The 26,685-nt window shown below is 42.6% G+C and overlaps 1 protein-coding gene across 1 annotated transcript; it reads left to right on the top strand.

Annotated features, from left to right (window-relative positions):
* Window positions 1-618: 618 nt before the first annotated feature.
* On the top strand, window positions 619-12,167 carry LOC121080446. The gene is made up of 5 exons (XM_040578463.1): window positions 619-648; window positions 745-2,409; window positions 6,415-6,760; window positions 7,000-7,485; window positions 11,688-12,167. Exons 2-5 carry the CDS (start codon window positions 929-931, stop codon window positions 12,165-12,167), a joined length of 2,793 nt encoding a protein of 930 aa, XP_040434397.1. The 5' UTR covers window positions 619-648; window positions 745-928.
* The last annotated feature ends 14,518 nt before the right edge of the window (window positions 12,168-26,685 follow it).

A 26,685-nucleotide genomic window follows, 5' to 3' on the forward strand; every position in this document is an offset into this window, starting at 1 on the left:
TGTTATCAATGTGGACAGGAAGGTCACTTTAAATGTGACTGCAAAAAGAATCTAGGAGGAAAGTCTCTGTTGAATGGAAATTGTTTGCGTTGTCAAAAATTTGGTCATAAAGCGGCCGATTGTCGCTCAAAATTTAGAAAAGATGGTACACCCCTCTTTGTTCCGGGAAACGGGAACAGCCGCGTTCTGAGGGACGCGGCCAAGAAATATCCCCAGAACCCAACAAAATTCATGGCTGCCTTGGCAAGCTGTATTCAGCCACCAGAGGAAGCGCAGGAGTCGATTTGGCCGTGGCAGAACCTGTAAATATCACTGATGAAAAGGTACATGTACTTCCTTCTACAGTTAGTGGTCCTTTGGGTTATGGTTTATCTGCACTCCTTATAGGACGCTCTTCTGCGTCAAAAAAGGGGATTTTTGTTCTTCCTGGTTGTATTGATGCCGATTATACCGGACCTATTGGAATTATGGTAAAAGTTTTTTCTCCACCTGTTCATATTCCAGCAGGAAGCACTATTGCACAGCTCATACCATTCCAAGCTACTGTCCCTCAAAAAGGAGAAAAGGACAGGGGTCAAGGTGCATTTGGCCCAACGGGTATGCCTAACATTGCCTTTTGTCAACTTATTGGTGCCGAGCGGCCAAAATGTAATGTTAAGATATCTGGTCCACAAGGTGTTAATCTTCCTAATGTTTCAATGATGATTGATACTGGTGCTGATGTTACTGTTCTTCCCTTTTCAGTTTGGCCTACCATGTGGGAATTAGATAGTGCGGGTTCAACCATTTCAGGCATTGGGGGAAGTCGTCTGACACAGGTCAGTAAAAACTTCATTCTTTTCACGGATCAAGAAGGACATCAAGCATGGGTAAAACCTTATGTCCTACACACATCCTTGTCCTTGTTAGGTAGAGATGTACTTTCCCAATGGGGAATGAGAATCTCTACAGATTTTTGATTGGGGCCATTGCTAGCAGCTCTCGCCCAACCTTAAAATTAAAATGGAAATCAGAAACTCCCGTATGGGTTGATCAATGGCCCTTACCTCAAGAGAAGCTGCAACACATTCAAGAATTAGTCCAAGAACAATTGGATTTAGGCCACATCAGACCTTCTGTTAGCCCATGGAATACACCCATTTTTACAATTCAAAAGAAATCAGGAAAATGGAGATTATTACATGATTTAAGAGCAATAAATGAAAAAATGGTTGACATGGGTGCCCTTCAGCCTGGACTGCCTTCTCCCACTATGTTACCACAAAATTGGGACCTATTAATTATTGATTTAAAAGATTGTTTTTTCACTATTCCTCTGCATGAGGATGATTGTGAAAAATTTGCATTTACAGTACCAGCTATAAACCGTGCCGCTCCAGCAAAAAGGTATGAGTGGGTTGTACTACCTCAGGGTATGAAAAACTCCCCAACAATATGTCAGTGGTTTGTGGATTTAGCTCTACAATCTTGGAGAGAGAATAATCCTAACCTTATTACCTATCATTATATGGATGATCTCTTAATAGCCAGCCCTCACACACTAGCCCCTGAAAAAGAACAGGAACTTATACAGAGTCTGCATACCTTTGGATTGGTTATAGCAAAAGAAAAGGTACAAAAACTAGCGCCCTGGAATTATCTTGGTCTGCGCATCTCAGAAACAAGAATCCAGCCACAAAAAATTCTTAGTGTCCCACCTGTGAAAAATTTGTCCTTGGCTGACTGGTGGATTCAGATTTCTGAGTGTTTTGCAGTGGCAACCCTAGGTATTCAATTAGATAATCATTATCCCAATCATCCCTTATTTAAAACTTCCTTAGTATTGGAGGAAAAATCTTTACAGCAACAAAATCCTATAAAAAATGCACTTACGGTTTTTACCGACGCTAGTAGCAAAACTCAAAAGTGTGGCTATGCCTATAGGGATGACAGGAACAATTGGATTTCTCATATAGAACAAATGGAAGGTTCAGTTCAAGTTTTGGAATTAAGAGCAGTGTTAATGGTGTTTCAGGAATTTCGCAATGTCCCTCTTAATGTTGTAAGTGATTCTAAATATGTTGTTGGTATAGTTTCGCGTCTTTCGCGTTCCCTTTTAGGGTCTTTTACGAATGACAGACTTATGGCCCTAGTTATTCAGATGTGGAATGAAATAAATTTTAGACAATTCCCTTGGTGGATTACGCATATCAGAAGTCATCTGGATTTACCTGGTGTCTTATCAGAAGGTAATGCTTACATAGACACTCAGGTGGCATCCCCAGTATTACAAAATTCTCCTCTAAAACAAGCAACAGAGTCACATGCCTTTTTTCACCAATCTGCCCGGTCTCTCCAAAAACAGTTTGGTCTGTCTCGTCAAGACGCTAGGACTGTCATACTTAAATATGTCCATGTCCAGCATTGGATGTCAGCCATGGCTGTGCTGGGCCACCCAGATATGGTAAAAACAGATAATGCCCCTGCATATCTTAGTGCCAAAATAAAGACCTTTTTGCTGCAATGGCAGGTGAAGCACGTTACCGGAATTCCGAATAATTCTGGTGGTCAGGCAATTATTGAACGTGCCCATCAATCATTGAAACATTACCTGTCTGTTTTTCGAAAAGAGGGGGAGAGGAGTCCTCATGTAATAGTGGCAAAAGCATGCTATGTACTGAACTGGTTGAATCCCAGAACGGAATGTACTGAACAGCCGATTTTCTATCACTTTTCTAACAATCCCAATGATTTTTCGAATCGTGACATAGCTGTCCAGGTATTTGACCCTGTCTCAAATTGTTGGTCAGGACCTCATAATTTATTAACGTGGGGTCGGGGTTATGCATGTATCTCCACAGGGGCAGTGACCAAGTGGATTCCGGCAAAATGGTTTCGCCCGTGGATTGAAAACCGACCCACTGAAAAGAAACAGCAGGGTGACTACGACAGGATTGACTCCTAAATGAACAGGAGGGATCAGTGGGCTCAGTGGGCACAGCATCGAGAAAGGTTATTCCGACCGCCACGACCAAATGAAGAAAAGCGGCTTGTAGATAAGTTAACATACAGCAGTTACCTCGGGAGATACAATGTCAATTACCCTCCGGTGAATTGTCTTTGTTACACTGTGACCGTATTGTGCGTGCGTTGCAGGATCTTTTTGGGCAAGGACCGATAGAAACAGAAAATTCTTGTCCTATATGTGTTACTTCTTGTAATTCAACAGTTACTCTATATTGTGGATATTGTAAAAGGGTTGGAGCATATAGGCAGAAGGTTTTCCTACGTTTTGGTTCCGGCGGTTTTTCCCTTCTTACTGGGATACATGCCCCTACTTTTTCAGGTATAAACAAGGCCTTACAATCTTATGAAGCCTTCGAACAGATACTTTTAGCAGAACATCGAAACGAACTCATCTTCTGGGTTCGCATTATCAGAAAAAGTTTTGAATCTCATATAATACAACATCATTGTAAATGTGAACGATGGCATTATTTTTAGGAATAGGCCTAATGAATATTGCTTTTGCTTCTGCTTTGCATAGTATATTGTTGTTTGTTATTCTTTTGTTACTTTTAGTGCCTTGTCTTTTACAATGTTTCCAAAGCTGTATGGAACGCAGTATTAATGCTGTATTTAAAAAGAAAGGGGGAGGTGTTGGGGCTTTTGCTGTGTTGAATGATTATACTGAACTTTGAAGCAAGTGGAAAAATACTGAAGAAATAAGACGAGGGCACGATCAGAGCAGTGGAATGAAGAGGGAGGAACAGTTTGCAGGTGCTTGCACAAAACCAAGGCCAGCAGGACGCGATAAGAGGAGCTGGGAAACAACAGAAAAGAGCCTACGTGCCTGAAGAAGTAGAAACAGAGATCTTGCCAATAAACATTTGTTAACCAATCATATTATTATACGCTTGTAGAATAGCCAATCATATTATCACACGCTTATAGAGTGCCTTATAAAAGTGTACCTGGTTTGTACAATAAACGGATCAGATCTTGAACTCCATGAGTATTTGAATCTGACTCCCGCTCGCCCAGAATGCCCGCAGCATTAGTATACCAGGTTTTCTGGTATAAAATAATAATTCTGTTTAAAAAGTTAATATTATTCTGCAGTAGAAACCTCTACTGAGTCACTCAATATAAAGATGGTCTATCCTCTTCCCCACTTGTGACTGTATGAACACTTGTTGAGGTTTAACCCTAGCCATCAACTAAAGTACCATGCAGCCGCTTGCTCTCTCTCACACACACACCCTGGTGGGATAGGAAAGAGAATCAGAAAAAGGTAAAACCAGTGGGTTGAGATAAAACCAGTTTAATAATTGAAATAAAGTAAAAACAATTATGACAACAACAATAACAACAACAACAATAATTTTAATGAAGAGGAAAGGGAGACAGAGGAATAAAACCCAAGGGGGGAAAAAACCCAACCAAAAAACCCCAAGTGATGCACAATACAGTTGCTCACCACCTGCTGACCCATGCTCATCTAGTACCTGAGCAGCAGCTCCCGGCCAATTCCCCTCAGGTTATATACTGGGCATGATGTTCTATGGTATGGAATATCCTTTTGGCTTGTTTGGGTCAGCTGTCCTGGCTCTGCTCCCTCCTGGCTTCTTGTGCACCTGCTCACTGGCAGAACATGGGAAACTTGAAAAGTCCTTGATTTAGAGTAAGCACTACTTCAGTAACAAATAAAACATCAGTGTGTTATCAACATTATTTTCATACTTGTGGAATTATTAGAAAAATTAAGGCTTGCATCTGAAAATTAAGGTTTATATGAAAAATGTAGTATTGTTCACCTATAAAGGAAAAGTATAAAATCAAAGAGCTCTGAGGATGGGACACAGCTGCAGCAGACATGCGAGGAATCCACTGAAACGGCAACTCCCTGCAACATACCATAGAGGGTGGAGCGGAGTGGAGACTCTGTGGTCATGCTCCGTGATGATAAATGGGAAGAAATGGTCCTCTAAGAACTGATAAGGGGCCCATCTGGTCCCCTGAGCCAACAGTTTTTTGAGACCTTGCCAAAGTGCTACCCTTTTGTGAACTTTTAATGTCATTTTAATAACAAAACACACCTCCATCCCGAAGGCTACCCGCCTCTGAGGTGCGACCACTCCTCTTTGACTCTGCCTCCTTGATTTTTTGTGAACTATGCCTTTAAATATAAAGTGAGAGAAATTTACACCAATCGCGATAAAAGGTATGTATGACTACAGACACTCAAACTCCACCTTGAAGGTAGAAAGGATATAAAATAGCCAGGGAAATGGGGAATTTTTGGGAGAAGATATTGCCTTGAGCAAGTCAGGGGAAACTCCATCTCAGACTGCCTCTGACTACCAGGATCGGCCAACGGTCTGAGCCTTGCTTCTCCCCCCCTTGGGACACCTTGGGTGAGATTTAGACTAAGCACTTTTCTCGTGAATCTTAGAAATCTCTCTAGAGAGTTACTCCCTAACATTTATAGCCAGGCTGTATTATTTATAACCTTTTCATGTGTTTTATACTTAATAACATCATATTTGCACGTGCTTTCTTGCAGACAGTCACTATCACCAGCAATCCAAAAAACCTATATATCTGTTGCACAAATAAAACTGCACTGTTTAAGTAGTCAGTTGTCAAAGTTTCTCACTGAATGTGACTGAACCCTAGAGCGCGGCCGTGCTAGTTCATGAGCACAACTGGACTGAAGGTGTAGACCGCTATTAGTGTATCCAGAATCATGGTAGTTTAATTTACATATTAAACTTGACTGGACTAATAGTGGCAAATTGGATATCACTCAGAATTTACACCTAGCCACACCTAACCTCCCATTCTGGTGAGGAGAGTTAGAAAGCAAGGGGGTTTACTTTCTGCCAAATTACTCCATCTCTTTTTTGTTGGAAGAAGGGTTCGCCGGAGTCAAGAAGACGCTCAATATGAGTTATGCATCTTGCTCAACTTTATTAGTTTCTAACACTACTTATATAGAACCGATACACATGCATATTCCTAAAGCAGAAATATAATTGGTTAGTAGTCTCTAAACGCGTGTGGTTCTCACACCCCTAATTATCATGACTAAAATAAGCATTCTATCCATGTAGCTAACTGTGTTGCTATGCTTCAGCCTTGTAGTTTGTTACTCCCTATATTCCCATACTGCTCCCTATCTTTCTTGGCCCTGCACCTGCTTTCCCAGCAGCTGTATCTTGTTACAGCCACAGCCTGTTGGCACAACATAATTACTCAGTCTCAGGATTCAAGAATAGCTCAAGGCCAACTTTCTTGTTATCTTCAGCACAGCAACTTCAGCACAATTCTAATTGCAGGCCTATTCTAATACCAGGCCTGGATTGTGCAGATCTTCAGAGATTCTAAGGCCACGCTTCTGCAGCCATTCTTCTACACTTTTTAATGTAACAGAAAAATTGGCGTCACAGACAGGATTGCCATGGATAAACTACTGCAAAAATACGGTTGTGCCTCTTCCCAAGCTGGGAAGGAGTGGGCCCAGAAGTTTTGGAACGACAAAGAGAAAGTAATAGAACGTATTGAACAGTGTCAGGCTTTACAAAAGCTCCAAATGGGTAAAGTAGTGATTTGTGTGGTGTTAGGCGCCTGTTTATCTTGTGCACAAAAAGAAGCTAAAGAAGCCCCTGCTCCTACTCTGGTCTCTGCTGTAGAACATGCAGCTTTAAAATCAGAAAATGAAGTGCTGAAATCACCATTGGCTTTCCAGAAGGAGACAGGAGAAAAATTAGAAACTCAGGTTAGCAAACTTACAAGCGAAAATGAGAAATTAGAAAACCAAGTTGATGAGCTCTTGGGGGAAAATAGAAATTTAGAATATTGAAATGCTAGACTCAGGGGTGAGGCTCGGCAACTTAGGATGTTATTGGAAAAGATAAATGGACTTTGGATAAAATGCAGCTTTCTGCCCAGGTCCAGCAGATTCATAGGTTAATGTGTTGCCCGAATTCAGGAACGCAGACGGAAGATTTTTGGTAGAGCAGTGATGATGAGGAAGTCAGTGAAGTTGGAGGGACTGTTAAATCCCAAGTGATACCCTTGCGACCTCTGGTTAAAATTGAAACCGCTGTTGATGATGATGATGAGATCCATACCACTACACATACCATGCCGTGGACACCAGCAGAGTTGGAAAGAATAAGAGAGAAGTACTCAAGGCAGCCAGGCAAGTCGGCTGTTGAATATGTGTGGCGAGTTTCTGCTGAGGGTGGAGATAGAATCATGTTAAGTGAGGATGAAGTGGGAGACACCTGGGGACCTGGAGTGTTTTTGACAGCTATTCTAGGAGATCATTGCTATTCCCTAACCACGCGAGCAGCCTACTGGGCAGGCGGTATGGACCCACAGGAAAGGGGAGAACCGTTAGAGATTAGAGCTAAGGGTTACTCTGACCTGTCTGCAGCAGTACGGAAAGCAGCTTGTCTGCAAGCCATGTATGACCGGGAGGAGTTTCGAAAATCCCCGGTTAGCCTCCATCTACCCAGACCAACTAGCCCCTCTCATCCATGGTTTTCCCAATTGCCTTAAGCCATTTGCGGTCAAAACTTGAAACCATATACGGGATATACGTGGTAGACCTAACCAGGGTTGGCATGACCATATACCCACCTGGAATGAATATGTACAGGAAATAGACAAGTACAGGTGCCAAATGGGCTGGGCTACCCTAACTGGTGAAAAGCCCTCCGATCCTACCCGAAGGATTCTCCAGGTCCACATAAAAAATTCCAAATCTGATCGGATGTATACTCAAAACCCTAAATCTGACGGGGCATTTAAACCTGATAAGGAACAAAATGAGTTGTGGTGTAAAGCCCTGGACTTGGGGGTACCTTGACACCTCCTGCATGGTGTCCCTACAGAAGATCTCTGCACTGGTCCAATCCTTAACTTGGAAAAATAATTTGGTTGGGGTAAAGCGTCCAACCAGAGAATCTCCTGGTAATGAGAGTGTTGTGCCTTCTGCACCAGAATCTAACTTGATTGATTTGTCAGTCCCATCAAAAATACTCCCATCCCCGGGGAGGGCAGTGAGCCACCCTGCCCAGCAGATACTAGGGATTCAATGGCTCCCTGGTAAAGTCAACGAACCTATTATTGCCCTTCCCATTGGACTCCCAAAAATATCAACCAAATTTCTCATCGATACCGGGGCCCAAATGTCAGTAATCACTAATAAAACAGCACAACTTTTGGGCATAAACCCCACAAATTTATGGGGATTGATGGTGTGATAAAAACATGCTCCACTGCAAAAATTACCCTCTGGTTACCAGGAGAACAGAGAATGACCAGGAAAGAAGTGTTAGTGGGTGCTGCACACACTAATCTTTTAGGATTTGATTTGCTACGTGGGCAAGTGTGGAAGCTCCCTGATGGAACTGTGTGGAGTTTTGCAGGACATGAAAAGGGGTTAAGCACAGTGGAACTGAGTCTGCTAGAAACCTCCATACCGTTACGTCCCTCTAAAATCACTAATGTTCGGCAATACCCGTTGCCAGCAGCGGCACTTACTGGTATTGACGGAGTGGTAGTGGAATTGGAATAAAGAGGGATCATTGAAAGGACTCATTCACCTTATAATTCACCAGTGTGGCCAGAAAGGAAACCCACTGGACAACGGCATTTCACAGTAGATTACCTGTTGGGGCTTTTGCTGTATTGAATGATTATACTGAACTTTGAAGCAAGTGGAAAAATACTGAAGAAATAAGACGAGGGCACAATCAGAGCAGTGGAATGAAGAGGGAGGAACAGGTTGCGGGTGCTTGCACAAAACCAAGGCCAGCAGGACGCGATAAGAGGAGCTGGGAAACAACAGAAAAGAGCCTACGTGCCTGAAGAAGTAGAAACAGAGATCTTGCCAATAAACAATTGTTAACCAATCATATTATTATACGCTTGTAGAATAGCCAATCATATTATCACACGCTTATAGAGTGCCTTATAAAAGTGTACCTGGTTTGTACAATAAACGGATCAGATCTTGAACTCCATGAGTATTTGAATCTGACTCCCGCTCGCCCAGAATGCCCGCAGCATCTGGTGACCCCGACGTGTGGATCAGTCGAAGAGTCAGGAAGATTCATTAAGGATCGTGTTACAAGCTGCGGAGCCGGCGAGGATCCTGCTGCCAGCGGAGAGAGAGCTGGGCGCCCGAAGAAAGGCGGAACGTGCACGGCTGACCGGTGAGTCAGGAAACTTAAGCAGGATGGGGATCACTGCATCAGCGGTGGAGAAAGTAATCATAGACAGTTTAATGAAATTAGCAGAGAAAACTGAAACGTCAGTCTCACGGCAGGCAGTAATTTATCTGCTATGTTGGAGTCGCCGCCGTGGTTTCCTTGCTTCTACGCAAGATGTATATAATAATGAAACATGGAAGAAAGTGGGAGAGGACTTGTGGGAATCTGTGCAAGTCGGGACTAAGGGGGGTAAAGACTTTGGCTCGCACGTATCGGGCTGTACGGGGTATGGCCGCGCAGTTACACGGCGAGGTGCAAGTCGCTGCAGCTGTTAAAGCTGCAGTGCGGCCTCCCGGCGATCCTACTGCTCAGTCGGAGGAAGAGCCAGAGGGGCAACCTCCGTGTGAAAATCCCCCCGATTATACATCTAAAGCTTATCCAGTAATGCCTACTGCTGAACGAATAGCGTGGGGATTAGATGATGAATTACCATCCTGGTGTCCTGATAAGGAACAAACGGCAAGCAGCAGACAGACATTAATACCGGCAATTGCGAGTACTGGATGTAAAACTGCTGGGGTGGGAACGGCACAGCTCCACCAGCTCCTAAATAACAGACTGCATTTTTTGAAGCATGTTTGTCTTTGCAAAGGTGAAAGTTGAGATCTGACTTCCTGACCAGTGTTAAAATGCACCATGGCCTCTGGCTACTTTAAGATGATTGTGTGACTTTGGACAAACCTGGTAGGAGCAATGCTGAAATCAAGTTGTAAGTTACATAAAGTAATTTTGATATGGAGAAATAGTGTGAAATGGGGACAATGGACATTGATTGTGATTGTATGTCTGCTCAAGGAATGTGGGTATGGTGACTAGTCATGGGTGCAGTGTCTGGTCACATAGGCACACAGCTTTGAGGAGACAACTACAGTTTTGGGGAGACGCCTGCCCTTCTTCCTCTAACAAAAGGGGCTATTTAAAAAAAAAAAAAAAAAAAAAAAAAAATAGAAAAGGATGAGAGATATTCCAATGCTATCTAGAGGGAGGGAGTGCTAAGTTTCCTTGCTGGAGAAGATCGGATGGTCACAAGAACATGAATCACCTACAAACCTGCAAGACCACCACATTCCAGGAAACGGACTGATAAGCTAATTAACACAGGAAGCGGGGTTTAGGTAACGAATATGTATAGGCGTTAATTGAATATTCATTTGTTTCATTGTATAAATGTGGGATGGTTTGTCACTTCGGGTATGCACGCTTGTGGAGGAGCGATCCCCCGTGCATCTGCGCGCAATAAACATGCCTACTTTATAACTTTCGAGTTATAGAGTCTAATTCCGCACGTCAGTTTTGACGAGCCAGGCAGGAGGATTTCTGCTCGGCTGAGGGACCAGCTGCGGAGCGGACGCTCCTAGGCGCGCCCCGGGAGATTTTCTCGGAGGAGCCTCCTCTTCTCAGCTGTTCACCTGGGGGCAGAAGAGAACCCCTGGATCCGCGGATAAAACGGTATGTTTAGTAACGGGGCGGCTGGTGAGACGCACGGAGACGTCCGGCGCGCAGCGCAGTCCCCAGGAGGAAAAAAAAACAAAAAAAACAAAAAAAACAAAAAAAAAACAAAACAAAAAAAAAAAAAAACACAAAAAAAACAAAAAACAAAAAAACAAAAAAAACCAAAAAAAAAACAAAAACAAAAAAAGGGGGAAGCTAAAAACTTCCTTTAGGTTGTCTTAAGAATTGAGGAATTCCTAGAATGTAACAACTGAAATAGCGCTCTGTGTCTTGTTTGTTCTATGTGTTGTCTTGTTACATGTTCAAAACTTGGAGTTATGAAATGTATGTTGAAAAATAATAATATTTTGGTAATTCGTGGCAAATAGCGGAAAACTTAACACTCTGCTTAAGACCAGGAAAAATGTGGGGGTTTTTTGTTTGTTGTTTGTTTTTTGGCAATTGTTCATTGAAATGCATACTTTGTGAACTGTCAGTGTTCCTAAAAGTTGTACATAAGTGCACGGTACCGTATAACATACTGCTTGTGTGACTGAGGGCTGCCCGGAGAGTGTGAATGGTGTGATTGAGATGCGCATTTTGATTTTCAGTGTATAGCTTAATTATTTTGACTGAGTGTGAGTGCAAGAGTGCTTGAGACATGCGTTTGAGTGCAATATGAGCAAGGAGCTCTATCCGTGTTTCCGACCTTGGGTGGCTAAGGCAGCCGGAGAAAAAGTAATTAAAATTGTAAAATGGGAAATGGAAGGAGTAAGCCCTGTGAAAAATCGCCCTTGGGTTGTATATTAAAACATTGGAGTGATATCGTAGGACATGGTGGTACCGAAAATAGAAGGAAATGGATTAAATATTGTAATCAGTGGTGGCCTTTGTATAAATTGGGGAGTGATGCGAAATGGCCTCAGGAGGGAGGAACGTTAGATTATAACACTCTCCTGCAATTAATGTTGTTTCTATGTCACTTGTAAGCAACTTATAGCATCCTTACCCCCTGGGGCATCCATCGCTCAAATGATAGAGGCATGCGCAAGGGCTCCTTTGGTTGAGGAAGAGGAAAAGGAAAAAATACATGCCAATGCTCTAGCAGTAGCTCTAAACAACAACAAGGTACAAGGCCGAGGGGACCACGGTTCTAAGCCAAAATGTTATCAATGTGGACAGGAAGGTCACTTTAAACGTGACTGCAAAAAGAATCTAGGAGGAAAGTCTCTGTTGAAGGGAAATTGTTTGCGTTGTCGAAAATTTGGTCATAAAGCGGCCGATTGTCGCTCAAAATTTAGAAAAGATGGTACACCCCTCTTTGTTCCGGGAAACGGGAACAGCCGCGTTCTGAGGGACGCGGCCAAGAAATATCCCCAGAACCCAACAAAATTCATGGCTGCCTCAGCGAGCTGTATTCAGCCACCAGAGGAAGCGCAGGAGTCGATTTGGCCGTGGCAGAACCTGTAAATATCACTGATGAAAAGGTACATGTACTTCCTTCTACAGTTAGTGGTCCTTTGGGTTATGGTTTATCTGCACTCCTTATAGGACGCTCTTCTGCGTCAAAAAAGGGGATTTTTGTTCTTCCTGGTTGTATTGATGCCGATTATACCGGACCTATTGGAATTATGGTAAAAGTTTTTTCTCCACCTGTTCATATTCCAGCAGGAAGCACTATTGCACAGCTCATTCCATTCCAAGCTACTGTCCCTCAAAAAGGAGAAAAGGACAGGGGTCAAGGTGCATTTGGCTCAACGGGTATGCCTAACATTGCCTTTTGTCAACTTATTGGTGCCGAGCGGCCAAAATGTAATGTTAAGATATCTGGTCCACAAGGTGTTAATCTTCCTAATGTTTCAATGATGATTGATACTGGTGCTGATGTTACTGTTCTTCCCTTTTCAGTTTGGCCTACCATGTGGGAATTAGATAGTGCGGGTTCAACCATTTCAGGCATTGGGGGAAGTCGTCTGACACAGGTCAGTAAAAACTTCATTCTTTTCATGGATCAAGAAGGACATCAAGCATGGGTAAAACCTTATGTCCTATACACATCCTTGTCCTTGTTAGGTAGAGATGTACTTTCCCAATGGGGAATGAGAATCTCTACAGATTTTTGATTGGGGCCATTGATAGCAGCTCTCGCCCAACCTTAAAATTAAAATGGAAATCAGAAACTCCCGTATGGGTTGATCAATGGCCCTTACCTCAAGAGAAGCTGCAACACATTCAAGAATTAGTCCAAGAACAATTGGATTTAGGCCACATCAGACCTTCTGTTAGCCCATGGAATACACCCATTCTTACAATTCAAAAGAAATCAGGAAAATGGAGATTATTACATGATTTAAGAGCAATAAATGAAAAAATGGTTGACATGGGTGCCCTTCAGCCTGGGCTGCCTTCTCCCACTATGTTACCACAAAATTGGGACCTATTAATTATTGATTTAAAAGATTGTTTTTTCACTATTCCTCTGCATGAGGATGATTGTGAAAAATTTGCATTTACAGTGCCAGCTATAAACCGTGCCGCTCCAGCAAAAAGGTATGAGTGGGTTGTACTACCTCAGGGTATGAAAAACTCCCCAACAATATGTCAGTGGTTTGTGGATTTAGCTCTACAATCTTGGAGAGAGAATAATCCTAACCTTATTACCTATCATTATATGGATGATCTCTTAATAGCCAGCCCTCACACACTAGCCCCTGAAAAAGAACAGGATGCTTATATAGACACTCAGGTGGCATCCCCAGTATTACGCCTTTTTTCACCAATCTGCCCGGTCTCTCCAAAAACAGTTTGGTCTGTCTCGTCAAGACGCTAGGACTGTCATAGCGGCCTGTCCTGATTGTGCCAGGTTAACACCTCTTCAACAGGAAGGTACAAATCCTAGAGGGTTACAACCTCGACAAATCTGGCAAACTGATGTTACAGAATTCACCCCATTTGAATATGTCCATGTCACAATTGATACCTGCTCGAAAGCTATTTGGGCGACTGCTCATAAATCTACCAATGCTGTTGCCTGTATTCAGCATTGGACGTCAGCCATGGCTGTGCTGGGCCACCCAGATATGGTAAAAACAGATAATGCCCCTGCATATCTTAGTGCCAAAATAAAGACCTTTTTGCTGCAATGGCAGGTGAAGCACGTTACCGGAATTCCGAATAATTCTGGTGGTCAGGCAATTATTGAACGTGCCCATCAATCACTGAAACATTACCTGTCTGTTTTTCGAAAAGAGGGGGAGAGGAGTCCTCATGTAATAGTGGCAAAAGCATGCTATGTACTGACTGGTTGAATCCCAGAACGGAATGTACTGAACAGCCGATTTTCTATCACTTTTCTAACAATCCCAACGATTTTTCGAATTGTGACATAGCTGTCCAGGTATTTGACCCTGTCTCAAATTGTTGGTCAGGACCTCATAATTTATTAACGTGGGGTCGGGGTTATGCATGTATCTCCACAGGGGCAGTGACCAAGTGGATTCCAGCAAAATGGGTTCGCCCGTGGATTGAAAACCGACCCACTGAAAAGAAAGAGCAGGGTGACTACGACAGGATTGACTCCTAAATGAACAGGAGGGATCAGTGGGCTCAGTGGGCACAGCATCGAGAAAGGTTATTCCGACCGCCACGACCAAATGAAGAAAAGCGGCTTGTAGATAAGTTAACATACATTATTCTGCCCATCTTGCAGCAGTTACCTCGGGAGATACAATGTCAATTACCCTCCGGTGAATTGTCTTTGTTACACTGTGACCGTATTGTGCGTGCGTTGCAGGATCTTTTTGGGCAAGGACCGATAGAAACAGAAAATTCTTGTCCTATATGTGCTACTTCTTGTAATTCAACAGTTACTCTATATTGTGGATATTGTAAAAGGGGTTGGAGCATATAGGCGGAAGGTTTTCCTACGTTTTGGTTCCGGCGGTTTTTCCCTTCTTACTGGGACACATGCCCCTACTTTTTCAGGTATAAACGAGGCCTTACAATCTTATGAAGCCTTCGAACAGATATTTTTAGCAGAACATCGAAACGAACTCATCTTCTGGGTTCGCATTATCAGAAAAAGTTTTGAATATCATATAATACAACATCATTGTAAATGTGAACGATGGCATTATTTTTAGGAATAGGCCTAATGAATATTGCTTTTGCTTCTGCTTTGCATAGTATATTGTTGTTTGTTATTCTTTTGTTACTTTTAGTGCCTTGTCTTTTACAATGTTTCCAAAGCTGTATGGAACGCAGTATTAATGCTGTATTTAAAAAGAAAGGGGGAGGTGTTGGGGCTTTTGCTGTATTGAATGATTATACTGAACTTTGAAGCAAGTGGAAAAATACTGAAGAAATAAGACGAGGGCACAATCAGAGCAGTGGAATGAAGAGGGAGGAACAGGTTGCGGGTGCTTGCACAAAACCAAGGCCAGCAGGACGCGATAAGAGGAGCTGGGAAACAACAGAAAAGAGCCTACGTGCCTGAAGAAGTAGAAACAGAGATCTTGCCAATAAACAATTGTTAACCAATCATATTATTATACGCTTGTAGAATAGCCAATCATATTATCACACGCTTATAGAGTGCCTTATAAAAGTGTACCTGGTTTGTACAATAAACGGATCAGATCTTGAACTCCATGAGTATTTGAATCTGACTCCCGCTCGCCCAGAATGCCCGCAGCAATTACCGACGCCTAAACGCCAATACTGCACCCCTAACTGCTGTGGTTCAAAATATTGCTGAAGTTGTGACAATAATACAAGGAGCTGCCCATTCCTGGATGGCTGCCTTAGATGTTAAAGACATGTTTTCATGATTCCCCTCCACAAGAAGGACAAAGCACAGTTTGCATTCACTTGCAAAGGCATCCAATATACTTTTAACCGACTTCCACAGGGGTATAAACATTCCTCCACCATTGCTCACAATGCTTTGGCTAAGGTTTTAGAAGAGATTCCTGTTTCTCCTGGATGTACAGTATACCAATACATTGATGATATCCTGATAGGGGGAGAGGATCAAGAGACTGTAAAAGATACCATGGAAAAGATCCAGACAACACTGCTTGAATTGGGACTGGAAATTCCAGACTCAAAGTGTCAGGGACCTGCACAGGAAGTTAAATTTCTGGGGGTCTGGTAGATTAAAGGAGCTGCTTCTGTCCCTCAGGATACCCTGAAAAAAATAGAAGGACAAAATCCATCTAATGTGAAGGAGCTACAGCAAATTCTAAGAGCTCTAGGTTATTGGCACAAACATATTCCTGGCTTCTCCATTATTGCTCATCCCCTTTATAATTTGCTCAAAAAGGGAAAATCATGGGAATGGACTGATCAGCATAATAATGCAGCCCTCTTCCATGAGCTTTCTTTTTTATCGACCAGTTCCGTCCTTATTCTTCTAAGGCTTCGGAACACCACCCTAGGGGTCATCATTTGAGGAGACTGAGGCACGGACTCCCGGATCTGAGTAGAAGACCCTTCATGAGTCCATATACGTCTCTTTCTGGGGACAAAGCCTGATTCCCCATTACGGATTTCCCACAGCTCACCTCTCAACTCCGGAGGGATTTCTGGCCGGCTCCTGCTTCCTTTCAGCAGATCATTCAAAGTTCTGTGGGATTCGCTGCAAGTCGCTCAGATAGGCGATTCGAGAGCCCTTCACGTTAGATCCTTAAACGCATCACGTCGGGGTCACCAATTTGCGGCAAATGAAGAGACGGGACGCAGCTTGATGCAAGCAAATGTCAATTTATTGTACAGAAGCACGAGTTTATATACACTTTCAAAAGCTGCGCGTTTTAAACAGATTGGTTCTTGAAGCTAAGCATTGCATACTAGGCAATCCCTGATTGGTGGTTAACTACCATCAATTAACAGCAAGGTGTTACCTTTCCTTGGCGCCCTCCTTGGCACCATCCGTCTCCCACTCCCCTGTGCTCTGTAAACATGCCTCATCATGTTAATTGTTGTCTAGACAAGCTCGAGTACATTCCCCTCAGCTAACTGATTGCCCCGCATGGTCCTAGTTTCCAGCCCGCTCCTGCACCTATGGTGAGGGTTATCAAGTACAAACAAATCTTGGGGAGCTAGAAAGTGAATTAACTTTTTCATCATAAGCTTGTATGGTGTTGTGTTTTGTATTTGTGACTGAAACAGTGTTGATAATGCACCAGTGTTTTGGCTATTGCTGAGCAGTGTTTGCACAGCCTAAAGGTTATCTCTATTTCTTACTCTGCTCCCCACCTCGTATAGGATAGTGGTGCTCAAGAAGTTGGGAGGTGTCGTGGTTTAACCCCAGCCAGCAACTAAACACCACACAGCTGCTCACTCACTCCCCCCCCGGTGGTGGGATGAGGGGAGAATTGCCAGGATAAAAGTGAGAAAGAAACTTGTGGGTTGAGATAAAAACAGTTTAACAATAAAAAATAAATAATTTTTTAAAATTGCAAGGAAAAAAAGAAAAAAAGAATAGAGAGAAAAATATAACCCAAGGAAGACAAGTGATGCAAATGAAAACAACTGCTCACCACCAACCAACTGATGCTCAGCCAGTCCCTGAGCAGCAGCACTCCCTGCCAACCTCCCCCAAGCTTTTATTGCTGAGCATGATGCCATATGGAATGGAATATCCCTTCAGTCAGTTGGAGTCAGCTGTCCCAACTGTGTCCCCTCCTAACTTTTTGTGCACCTCCAATCTACTTGCTAGCCAGGTAGTGAGGAGCAGAAAAGGCCTTGACTCTGTGTAAGCACTGCTCAGCAATAAAACATCTGTGTGTTATCAACATTGTTTTCAGCACAAATCCAAAACAGCACCATATAAGCTACTAACTCTATCCCAGCCAAAGCCGGCGCATTCTCCACCCCTTATTCCATACCATTTACATCATGTATTGCAATACATCTTCATTTACCATCCCTTCCACCTGTAAAATACTTGTAATATGTCCATAAATATCCATAAAATTTTAATTGAGTTAATTTTGTCTATGACTTTGGGCTTCATCTGTTATGGTGGTCAGTCAGGACAGGAGAGGTTGCGTGTTGCGTGGAGTTACTGGGCACCAAAATGAGCTCAAGTCAGGTCATTGCTGCACTTGCACTGCTTCTTGTGAGGTTCATTGTTCATCAGTTCAGGTGGTTTCTGATGTAGTACTTCCTATAACATGCAACTCATATAATGGATTACAACAATTTAAGTATGTATCCATTACATTCTCCACCCCTGCTCCCTTCGGACTAGGCCATAAGCTTTAACAGTGCAATGAATTCCTCCTCTTGCCCCTAGTCTGGCTAGCAGTGAGAGGTTCCTGCTATAAAACCTTTGACATACAGTGGCCACAGCAGTGGTGACATACAGCACCATGTAACACTGCCATCATACAACTCAAATCATAGATTATTTTCACCCAGGATTAAATCATCTTGAGGTACACATTGGACTCTCCCATACTTCCACATTAGCCACCAAGTGCAGTCAGGTCCTTGAGCAAAAACAATCCAACAAATAGGTTTGCCCTTTCCTGAGGAAAGAATAACCTAGACTTTTTCCCAGCCAATTCCTTATATGTACTATAGGGATCTTATCTCCTTCCACAGTATGCAGGAGCTGGTTGATTGGGCAGGGCCAGGTTGACTGGCAGATCCTCTAGTGTTAACTAGCCAAGTGGCTTCTGCTAAATGTGCATCCCAATGCTTGAATGTCCCAGCACCCATTGCTCTCACAGTAGTCTTTAACAGACCATTGTATAGTTCAATTTTCCTGGAGGCTGGTACATGATAGAGGATGCAATACACCCAGTCAATGCCATGCTCCTTGGCCCAGGTGTTTATGAGGTTGTTTCAGAAATTAGTCCTGTTGTCTGATTGAATTCTCATGGGTACCATGTCAACATAAAACTTGCTTTTCATGTCCCAAGATAGTATTCCATGCAGTGGCATGGGTCACAGGGTATGTTTCCAACCATCCAGTAGTCACTTCCACCATTGTGAGCACATCAATATGCCAGGCTTCCCCATATTGATATTTCAGCCATCATCCTCAATACCAAAAAGGCTTTAGCCACTTGACTTGTTTGATTATGGTGCATGTTTGACATTTATGAATAACCTGTGCAATGGTCAAGTCCACCCCTCAATCACAAGCTCATTTGTATGTTGCATCCCTTCCTAAATGTACCTATGTGTCATGAGCCCATCAAGCTATAAATAGCTTACCCTTACATTCCCAGTCCAGATCCACCTGAGACACTTCAATTCCAGCAGCCTGTTCCACCTGCCCATTGTTCCAATATTCTTCAGTGGCACAACTCTTGGGCATGTGAGCATCTACATGATGTACTTTTACAGCCAGGTTCTCCACCTGGGCAGCAATATCTTTCCACAATTCAGCAGCCCAGATGGGTTTACCTTTGGTCCACTTCCATTGCTGTAGCCACCCCCACAGAGCCTTTGCCACCATCCATGAGTCAGTATAGAGTACTGACAATTTTTCTTGTTCAGCAACATCTAATGCCAGCTGTTATTTTATTAATCACATCCACTGAGATATGACGATGCCTATCTTGCCATTTTATTCCTAAAAACTGAATCTCCTCTGCAGGTCCTTTGATCTTAATTTGTTTTATGGCAAAACCAGCTTTCAGAAGAATCTGGATTATTCTTTTCCCTTTCTCAAACATTTCCTCTGCTGTGTTGCCCTACACAATGATGTCATCAATATACTGCAGGTGTTCTGTAGCATCACCATGTTCCTATGCAGCCTGTATCGGTCCATGACAAATCATAGGACTCTGTTTCCACCCCTGGGGCAGTTGATTCCAGGTGTACTGAACACCTGTCCATGTAAAAGCAAACCATGGCCTGCATTCTGCTGCCTAAGGGATTTAGAAAAATGCATTGACGATATCAATTGCTGCGTACCATTTGGCTGCCTTTGACTCCAGTGTATATAGGAGTTTTAGCACATCTAGTATGGCAGCACTCAGTGGCAGTGTGACTTTGTTCAGGCTACAATAGTCTGCTGTTAGTTTCTACTCTACATTAGATTTTTTCACTGGCCTTATGGGACTATTAAAGGTTGAATGAGTCTTACTGATCACTCCTTGGCTCTCCAGTCGCCAGATCAGCTTATGGATGGGAACCAGGGAGTCTTGATTGGTGCAATATTGTTATCAGTGCACTGTCATGGTACTTAGTAATCAGCACCTGCTGTTCTTTAAACTGCAGCAACCCCACCAGAGACGGAACCTCTGAGAGACCAGGCAAGGTAGACAGCTGTTTAATCTTCTCTGTACTCAAGGCAGTGATACCAAAAGCCCACCAGTACCCTATTGAGTCCTTGAAATACCCTCTCCTGAGGTAGTCTATGCCAAGGATAAATGGAGCCTCTGGACCAGTCACTATAGGATGCTTTTGCTACTTATTCCCAGTTAGGCTTACCTCAACCTCCAACACAGACAGTTCTTAGGATCCTCTCATCACTCCAAAAATACAGATAGATTCTGCCCCTTTTGTAATCTGATGGTATTAGAGTATATTGTGCACTGGTGTCCACTAGCGCTTTATACTCCCGTGGGGCTAATGTGCCAGGCCATTGGATCCATACAGTCCAGTAAACCCAGTTCTCCCTTGCCTCCACCTGACTAAAGGCAGGACCCCTCTGTTCCTGGTCAGTCTTCATTATTTGATTTTTGTAATTTCAAAACATAAATCTCTTCATCAGGGTGAAAAGTACAATCAGCCCTTCTACTCTGCCCAACAGGCACTGGAGCAGTAATTTTCCTGGATGGATGCCTTTCAGCTGTTGCTTTTTCTTGGAGTTCCTGTACCCAAGCTTCTAGTCTCCAGGTCTGTTCGCCATGCCACTTCCTCATGTCCTCCCCTTAGTCATGCAGGAAGAACCATAGGGTTGCACATGGTGTGCACCACCTGTACCCTCTCCCTTGAACAGAAAAAAGCTGAGACCTTGGTTGGTGTGGGTGAGGAAGGCCTATCCTTCTTGGAGTGCTGGGACAATTTTGGGGTCAGTTTCTTCACAGCCCTTGGAAAGATAGCATGATTTGCTTCTCCCTTCAGAAAAGGCAAACTTTTTGCTCCAGGACCTGGGTGCACTCGGTGGGTAATGCAGGAGGATGGGGAAATCTGTTGTGCACCTCAAGGAGATTTAACCCTGGGGGAAAATAAGCAATGATCTGAGTTGTATATTATAGGAAATATTACAGCAGGAATCACCTGAACCAATGGAGAATGAGTCATGCAGGAAGCCAAGCAAGTGCAGCAATAACCCAAAATTATCTGGCTTTACCACCCAATAACACAACACAACATGCAACCTCTCCTGTCCTGAGTGACCACCATAATGGATGGAACCTGTTATAGACTATATGAACTCAATGGAGATTTTATGGAGATTTTATGAACATTTTATAGGGATGTGGCCCATAGATTAAGGGAATTATCTCTGTGTGTATATGAAAAGACAGGAAGGGGGTTGGTTATGAGGATGAATTGGGTAGCGTAGGACCTGAGCATGACATAAATCAGGGGTCCTCAAACTTTTTAAACAGGGGGCCGGCATGCGGATGAAGTGGCAGGAAGTCATCTGCAGCTGCTTGGTTTCCCTCCCCCAAACCCCCGGCAGGGTGTGTGTGTATGTGTGTTTCTGTAAATACCGGGGGCCGGATTGAGGACCTGGGGGGGCCGTATCTGGCCCGCGGGCCGTAGTTTGAGGACCCCTGATGTAAATGGTATGGAATAAGGGGTAGAGATTGTACGTCTGGCTGGGATGGAGTTAACTTCATAACAGCTGCACAAGAAGCTAGGAGGGGACACAACCTGGACAGTTGACCTGACCTGACCAAAGGGATATTCATAGAATCATTAGAATCATTTAGGTATGAAAAGACTCTTAAGATCATGAAGTCAAACCATTAACCTAACACTACCAAGTCCACCATTGAACCATGTCCCCAAGCACCACATCTACACATCTTAAATACCTCCAGGGATGGTGACTCAGCTACTTATCTGGGTATCTGGAAAGCCTGTTCCAATGCTTGACAGTGCTTTCAGTGAAAAAAGTTTTCCTAATATCCAATGTAAATTTCCCCTGGTGCAACTTGAGGCCATTTCCTCTCATCCTATCACTTGTTACTTGGGAGAAAAGACTGACACCCACCTCGCTACAACCTCCTTTCAGGTTGGGTTGTATTTTCATTGGGATGTATTTCAAAATGACAGACATTTTGTTCAGTATCAAGACAAATGTATTGAGCTTTAATAGTGTTACTCTCGCAAATAATTCCTTGTTGTTCCCATGCAATGCATGTGTTAACATCAATAGCTTGCCATTTGTTTCCATTTCTTTGGGCCTATACTCTACGTTCTAATGGATAGAGTATAGCTCCACTGTGATTTAATCCTAGTGCAATGACTGGGTATATGGTGTATACTGAAGCACTGCAAATTGTTAAGACAAAAACTGTGGCTTATTGTTGATGGAGTCATAAGTAAAATTGACTAGATGCCACCAAGATTGGAATTCTTTTTCAAATTTATTTGCATTATCCCAAATTACCTTTCAAATTTCAGTGGGTAAAGTGCCTTTTTCACCTTCTCTTATAATTGCTGCTCTGGTAGATTGCATCCACAATTGAGCTTGGATACAACTAAGAGCTAGAGAAACATTATTTTGGCCTGCCCCAAGTACATCCACAATCAATTGGTGTTCCCTTTTATTAATTCTTTCCCATTGAGGCAATATATCACATAAGAGCCATTGGTTAGTTACCAATACTAAAAGAGAAGACCACAATGGGTTTTTTAATTTGTATAAATCGCTTCTTGTTGTGGTTTGTTTATTTACAAATACTTCAGCATCTATACTATTTAAGACTCCCAATCCTGTCCCTATAATACTGGTGGACATCTCTCCTTGTTTGTCTTGGAGAGGTGAGGGTTTGTCCATGCAACCATGCTAACCATCCTGCATAGGACGTACTTAAGAATGGTGAACAGGTCGGTTTGATTGTAGAAATATTAAATTGCATCAATAGTTCTATTTGTTTAAGAGACCGTGATGGATTAAATAACACTCATCGTTGGCCTGTATTTTTGATCACATACTGTCCAATTTCAGAAATTTGGGGGAATAGAGTTTTCTTATCCTTTACAGTCAGGGAAGATGTTATTGTACTAAGCTCAGTAATGTCTATTTTAAATTTAAATTACAGTCCCATGCCATGGCGAGCCCAAAGGTAGGCTGCAAAGCCAGTTTGTACTAAGCTAAAGTCGTACCAACAGTCCAATCTTTCAGAGGCACAAAGTTTTGTATTTTTTGCTATTGGGTTTGATGTAATGTTGTACACAGAAATCTGAGATGCCTTCTCAGGGACAGACCCATTGATCATACGAGATTCTATTTTTATTTCTTTCGCTGCCACTCCCTGAAGTCAGGGAACTTTATCATCAGATTCATCTTTATCACAGCTCCATTAATTTTCTAAGTATATTTCAGTTCCATGCATGACAATGATGGAAATCTTTAAATCTCCCTTACTAAAGCGTATTCCCATACTCCTGGTATATTTAACACGAGCTTGAGAACACAGCCACTCTAGGGTTCTTTGACCACAGGTTAGGAGAAGCAGCATTGCTAGGGTTTGGAATAGTAACACAAACATGGCATTTTCATTTGCCATCCTTCAGGGTGCTGTAAAAGAAAAAAAAATACTTGTTTTGGTGGGGAGAGACAGAACAGGTTACCCCATTAAAAAGAAGAAAAAATCCAACATGCACCAATTCTGGTTTGCACCACTGTTATTGGTAGCTTCCTGCGAGCGGCGGGGAATAACACGCAGCCGACTCAATATGAGTGATAAAGCATGATTCACTTTATTAGCCCGAATAGCTCCTATTTATACAGTGTATCTAATTATGCATACTCAGCAGTCTATGATTGGCTAGAATCACTACCTAGTCATTTACATGGTCCTCCTACTTGCGGTTAGCTTACTTACTTACTTACATAACTTCTTTATCTTTACTGCACATACCTCCTCAGAGTTGTTTGTGAAGCCTGTTAAGGCCACGGTGTCCCTGCAACTCCGCAGCCATCAGCACAGCTGGCAACCTCAGTTGAGGCCTAGTCTTGATAGCACACTGGTTAGATTCGGCTCTGCTCGTACAAATGCTCTAATGATCTGTGACCCTTCTCATCCAGCCATTCTCCAACAGCTTCCCATGCAAGTGGGCCATGAGGTTTAGTTAAAGTCATAGGCACAGTACCAATGGATGGTAGATTGACCATCACAAGTTGTCCTGGCTGTAATGTTGTTGAATATTCTCTTTCCCATTAAATGGAGCACTAATCTCAGTTTTTACAAAGAATGGTCAGCTTACAGGGCTTCCAGCGGGCCCATATCAATTATTTAATTGATGGAGTACTTTGGAAAGTCTCATATCCCATTGAGCCTCATGTGGTTTGAGATTCCTTTTCAATAAGCCATTAGCTCTTTCTGCCATCCCATTTGATTGAGGGTAGTATGGGGTGTGGAATACCCATTTATTTCCCTCTTGTTTTGCCCAATCTTGCACTTCCTTACATGAAAAATGTGAGCCATTATCACTTTGGATAACATCAGTGTTGCTTAAACTCCCCCAGTTACCAAATTGTGGTTTAGTTAAACAAGAATATGGGAAAATTGTTAGAAGTGGCGTGGACAGTTTTTAATAATAGAGGAGGTTTAAGAACTAATCAGTGTGCATACTGTAAAGAGTTTGGCACTGGAAAGGAGAGTGCCCCCAGAGAAACATTAGCAGGGAAACTTTAGAATTACCCCTGGAGCAACAGTGAAGGGGACCTGGGGAGAGGACCCCAGCCAAACCCCTGGTTACCCTGGGACTGGGGAAAAAGAAAATTTATTTTTTGAAAACTTTGTAATATGAAGACTGGACGTTCTATTGGGGGGTGGTGTGGGGTGGGATGTCTCTTAAGAATGATGGTGTACTTTGTATACTCTAGATGACAAATAAGTCATATTGGAGTGTGGATTAGAGTCCCCCCCAGAATATCCAAGTTATATACACATTGTTGAGCTATTAGTGTTGTGGGTTAGAGTCCCACCGGGATATTTGAAGTGCACAACTGTGTAAATCCCTACACTATTACAGGGATGCCCAGAGTCTAGATTTTGGGTATTGGTAATTTGAAAATTTCTTGGATTTTGAAACTTTGTTGAATTTTGTTTACTGGACTTTGTTTCTATCAGATTTTGTTTGCCATATTTTGTCTCTGTCAGATTATAAATACTGGAGTGTCTTATTCAGTGTTAAATACTAACCAGGGAAGTTTAAATAAAAATGGAATAAATGTAATTGGTGCCACAAGGAAATTAAAAAAATGGGTATTCTTCAACCCCATGAAATTTAAATTTTGAAAACAGTGACTCCCATCAGTTCCTGTATATGCCTGAATGTCCTATTCCTTTGCTAGGGAGGGACTTATTAAGTAAATTGGATGCTAAAATTGTTTTTAAAGATGGGGAAGTACAGTTTCTGGTACCTGAAACTAAAGCTGACAAGGCAAGAACCTTTATGTTACAGGGAAAGGACAAAGATCCAAAAAGGATACCCGAGGAAGTGGAAAACATGGTAGCCCCTCTTGTATGGGCTGGTAGGGTCCCAGGATGCTCTCAATGAGCACTACCTTTAAGTGTTACTTTGAAGCCAGGATCAAAACTGGTAAGACAAAACCAATTTGAATATAATACCCCTATTTTTCTGGTGAGGAAGCTGGGGGCAGATAAGTATAGATTAGTGCAAGATTTACAGGCTATTAATTCAATCACTCAGGATATGCACCCTGTGGTTGCTAGCTTCTATACTTTGTTAACAACTCTTACTGAGAGTCATCAGTGGTGCACAGTGATAGATCTGAAAGATGCCTTCTTTTGCATACCTCTGAATCAATCAAACCAGGCTCTCTTTACCTTTGAATGGGAAAACCCCCAGACGGGTCATAAAACCCAATTTACTTGGACAGTGTTGCTGCAAAGGTTCAAGAATAGACCTACAATTTGTGGGAACCAACTAGCAAAAGAATTAGAGATCTGGAAGAGAGATAGTCCTACAATATGTAGATGACATTTTACTAGCACCTGAGACCAAGGAAAAGTTCATGGAATTAACAATCAGCCTGCTGAATTTCCTGGGCTGAGGGGGCTATAAAGTTTCCCAAGATAAGGCACAAATAATTCAACAACAAGTTTTATACTTAAGATTTGAAGTCATTCCAGGACAACTAGAGACAGACTGAAAGGAAGCCATCTGTCAAGTAACCCAGCCTACAATGGCCAGAGATCTACGTGCAACTATAGGCCAGTCATCCAGATTTGCAGGATGAGCCCCTGGAAAATCCTGACTATTAATTTTTTACTGCTGGAAGTAGTTTCATTCAGAATGGAAAATGTCAAGCTGTATACGCAGTGGTGACAACGACGACTGTGATAGAAGCCAAAGCCCTTCCAGTAAATACTTCAGCACAGGAGGCAGAACTTATAGCTCTACAACAAGCACTGAACTTAGTAGAAGGAAAAAGAGTAAATATATAGACTGATTATGAAGCCTGAAGAAGTCACCGTTTTACAGTGCCAGGTGCACCAGAAGGGGTTTTCCTCGATCCATCAAGGAAACAAACTGGCAGATAAAACAGCAAAAGAGGTTGCACAACAAGGTATCTTAGCATTAATTCCAGATAAATTAGTTTTAATTCCAAATACCAGGCCAAATTACAGCCAAGCTGATCTTAAATTAGCTTCTTATTTTAAGGCAAAAGAAAATTATTATGATTGGCTTGTAACTGCACAAAACCAAGTAGTAATTCCTCCACATTTAATGATAAAAGAAAAATACCAGCAAACTCATTGGGGAATAGAATCAATGCTAGCTAGTCTAAGACCCCAAGTAATTATTGAGA

The sequence above is a fragment of the Falco naumanni genome, chromosome W (genome assembly GCF_017639655.2).
Source record: "Falco naumanni isolate bFalNau1 chromosome W, bFalNau1.pat, whole genome shotgun sequence".
Classification (NCBI taxonomy): Eukaryota; Metazoa; Chordata; class Aves; order Falconiformes; family Falconidae; genus Falco; species Falco naumanni.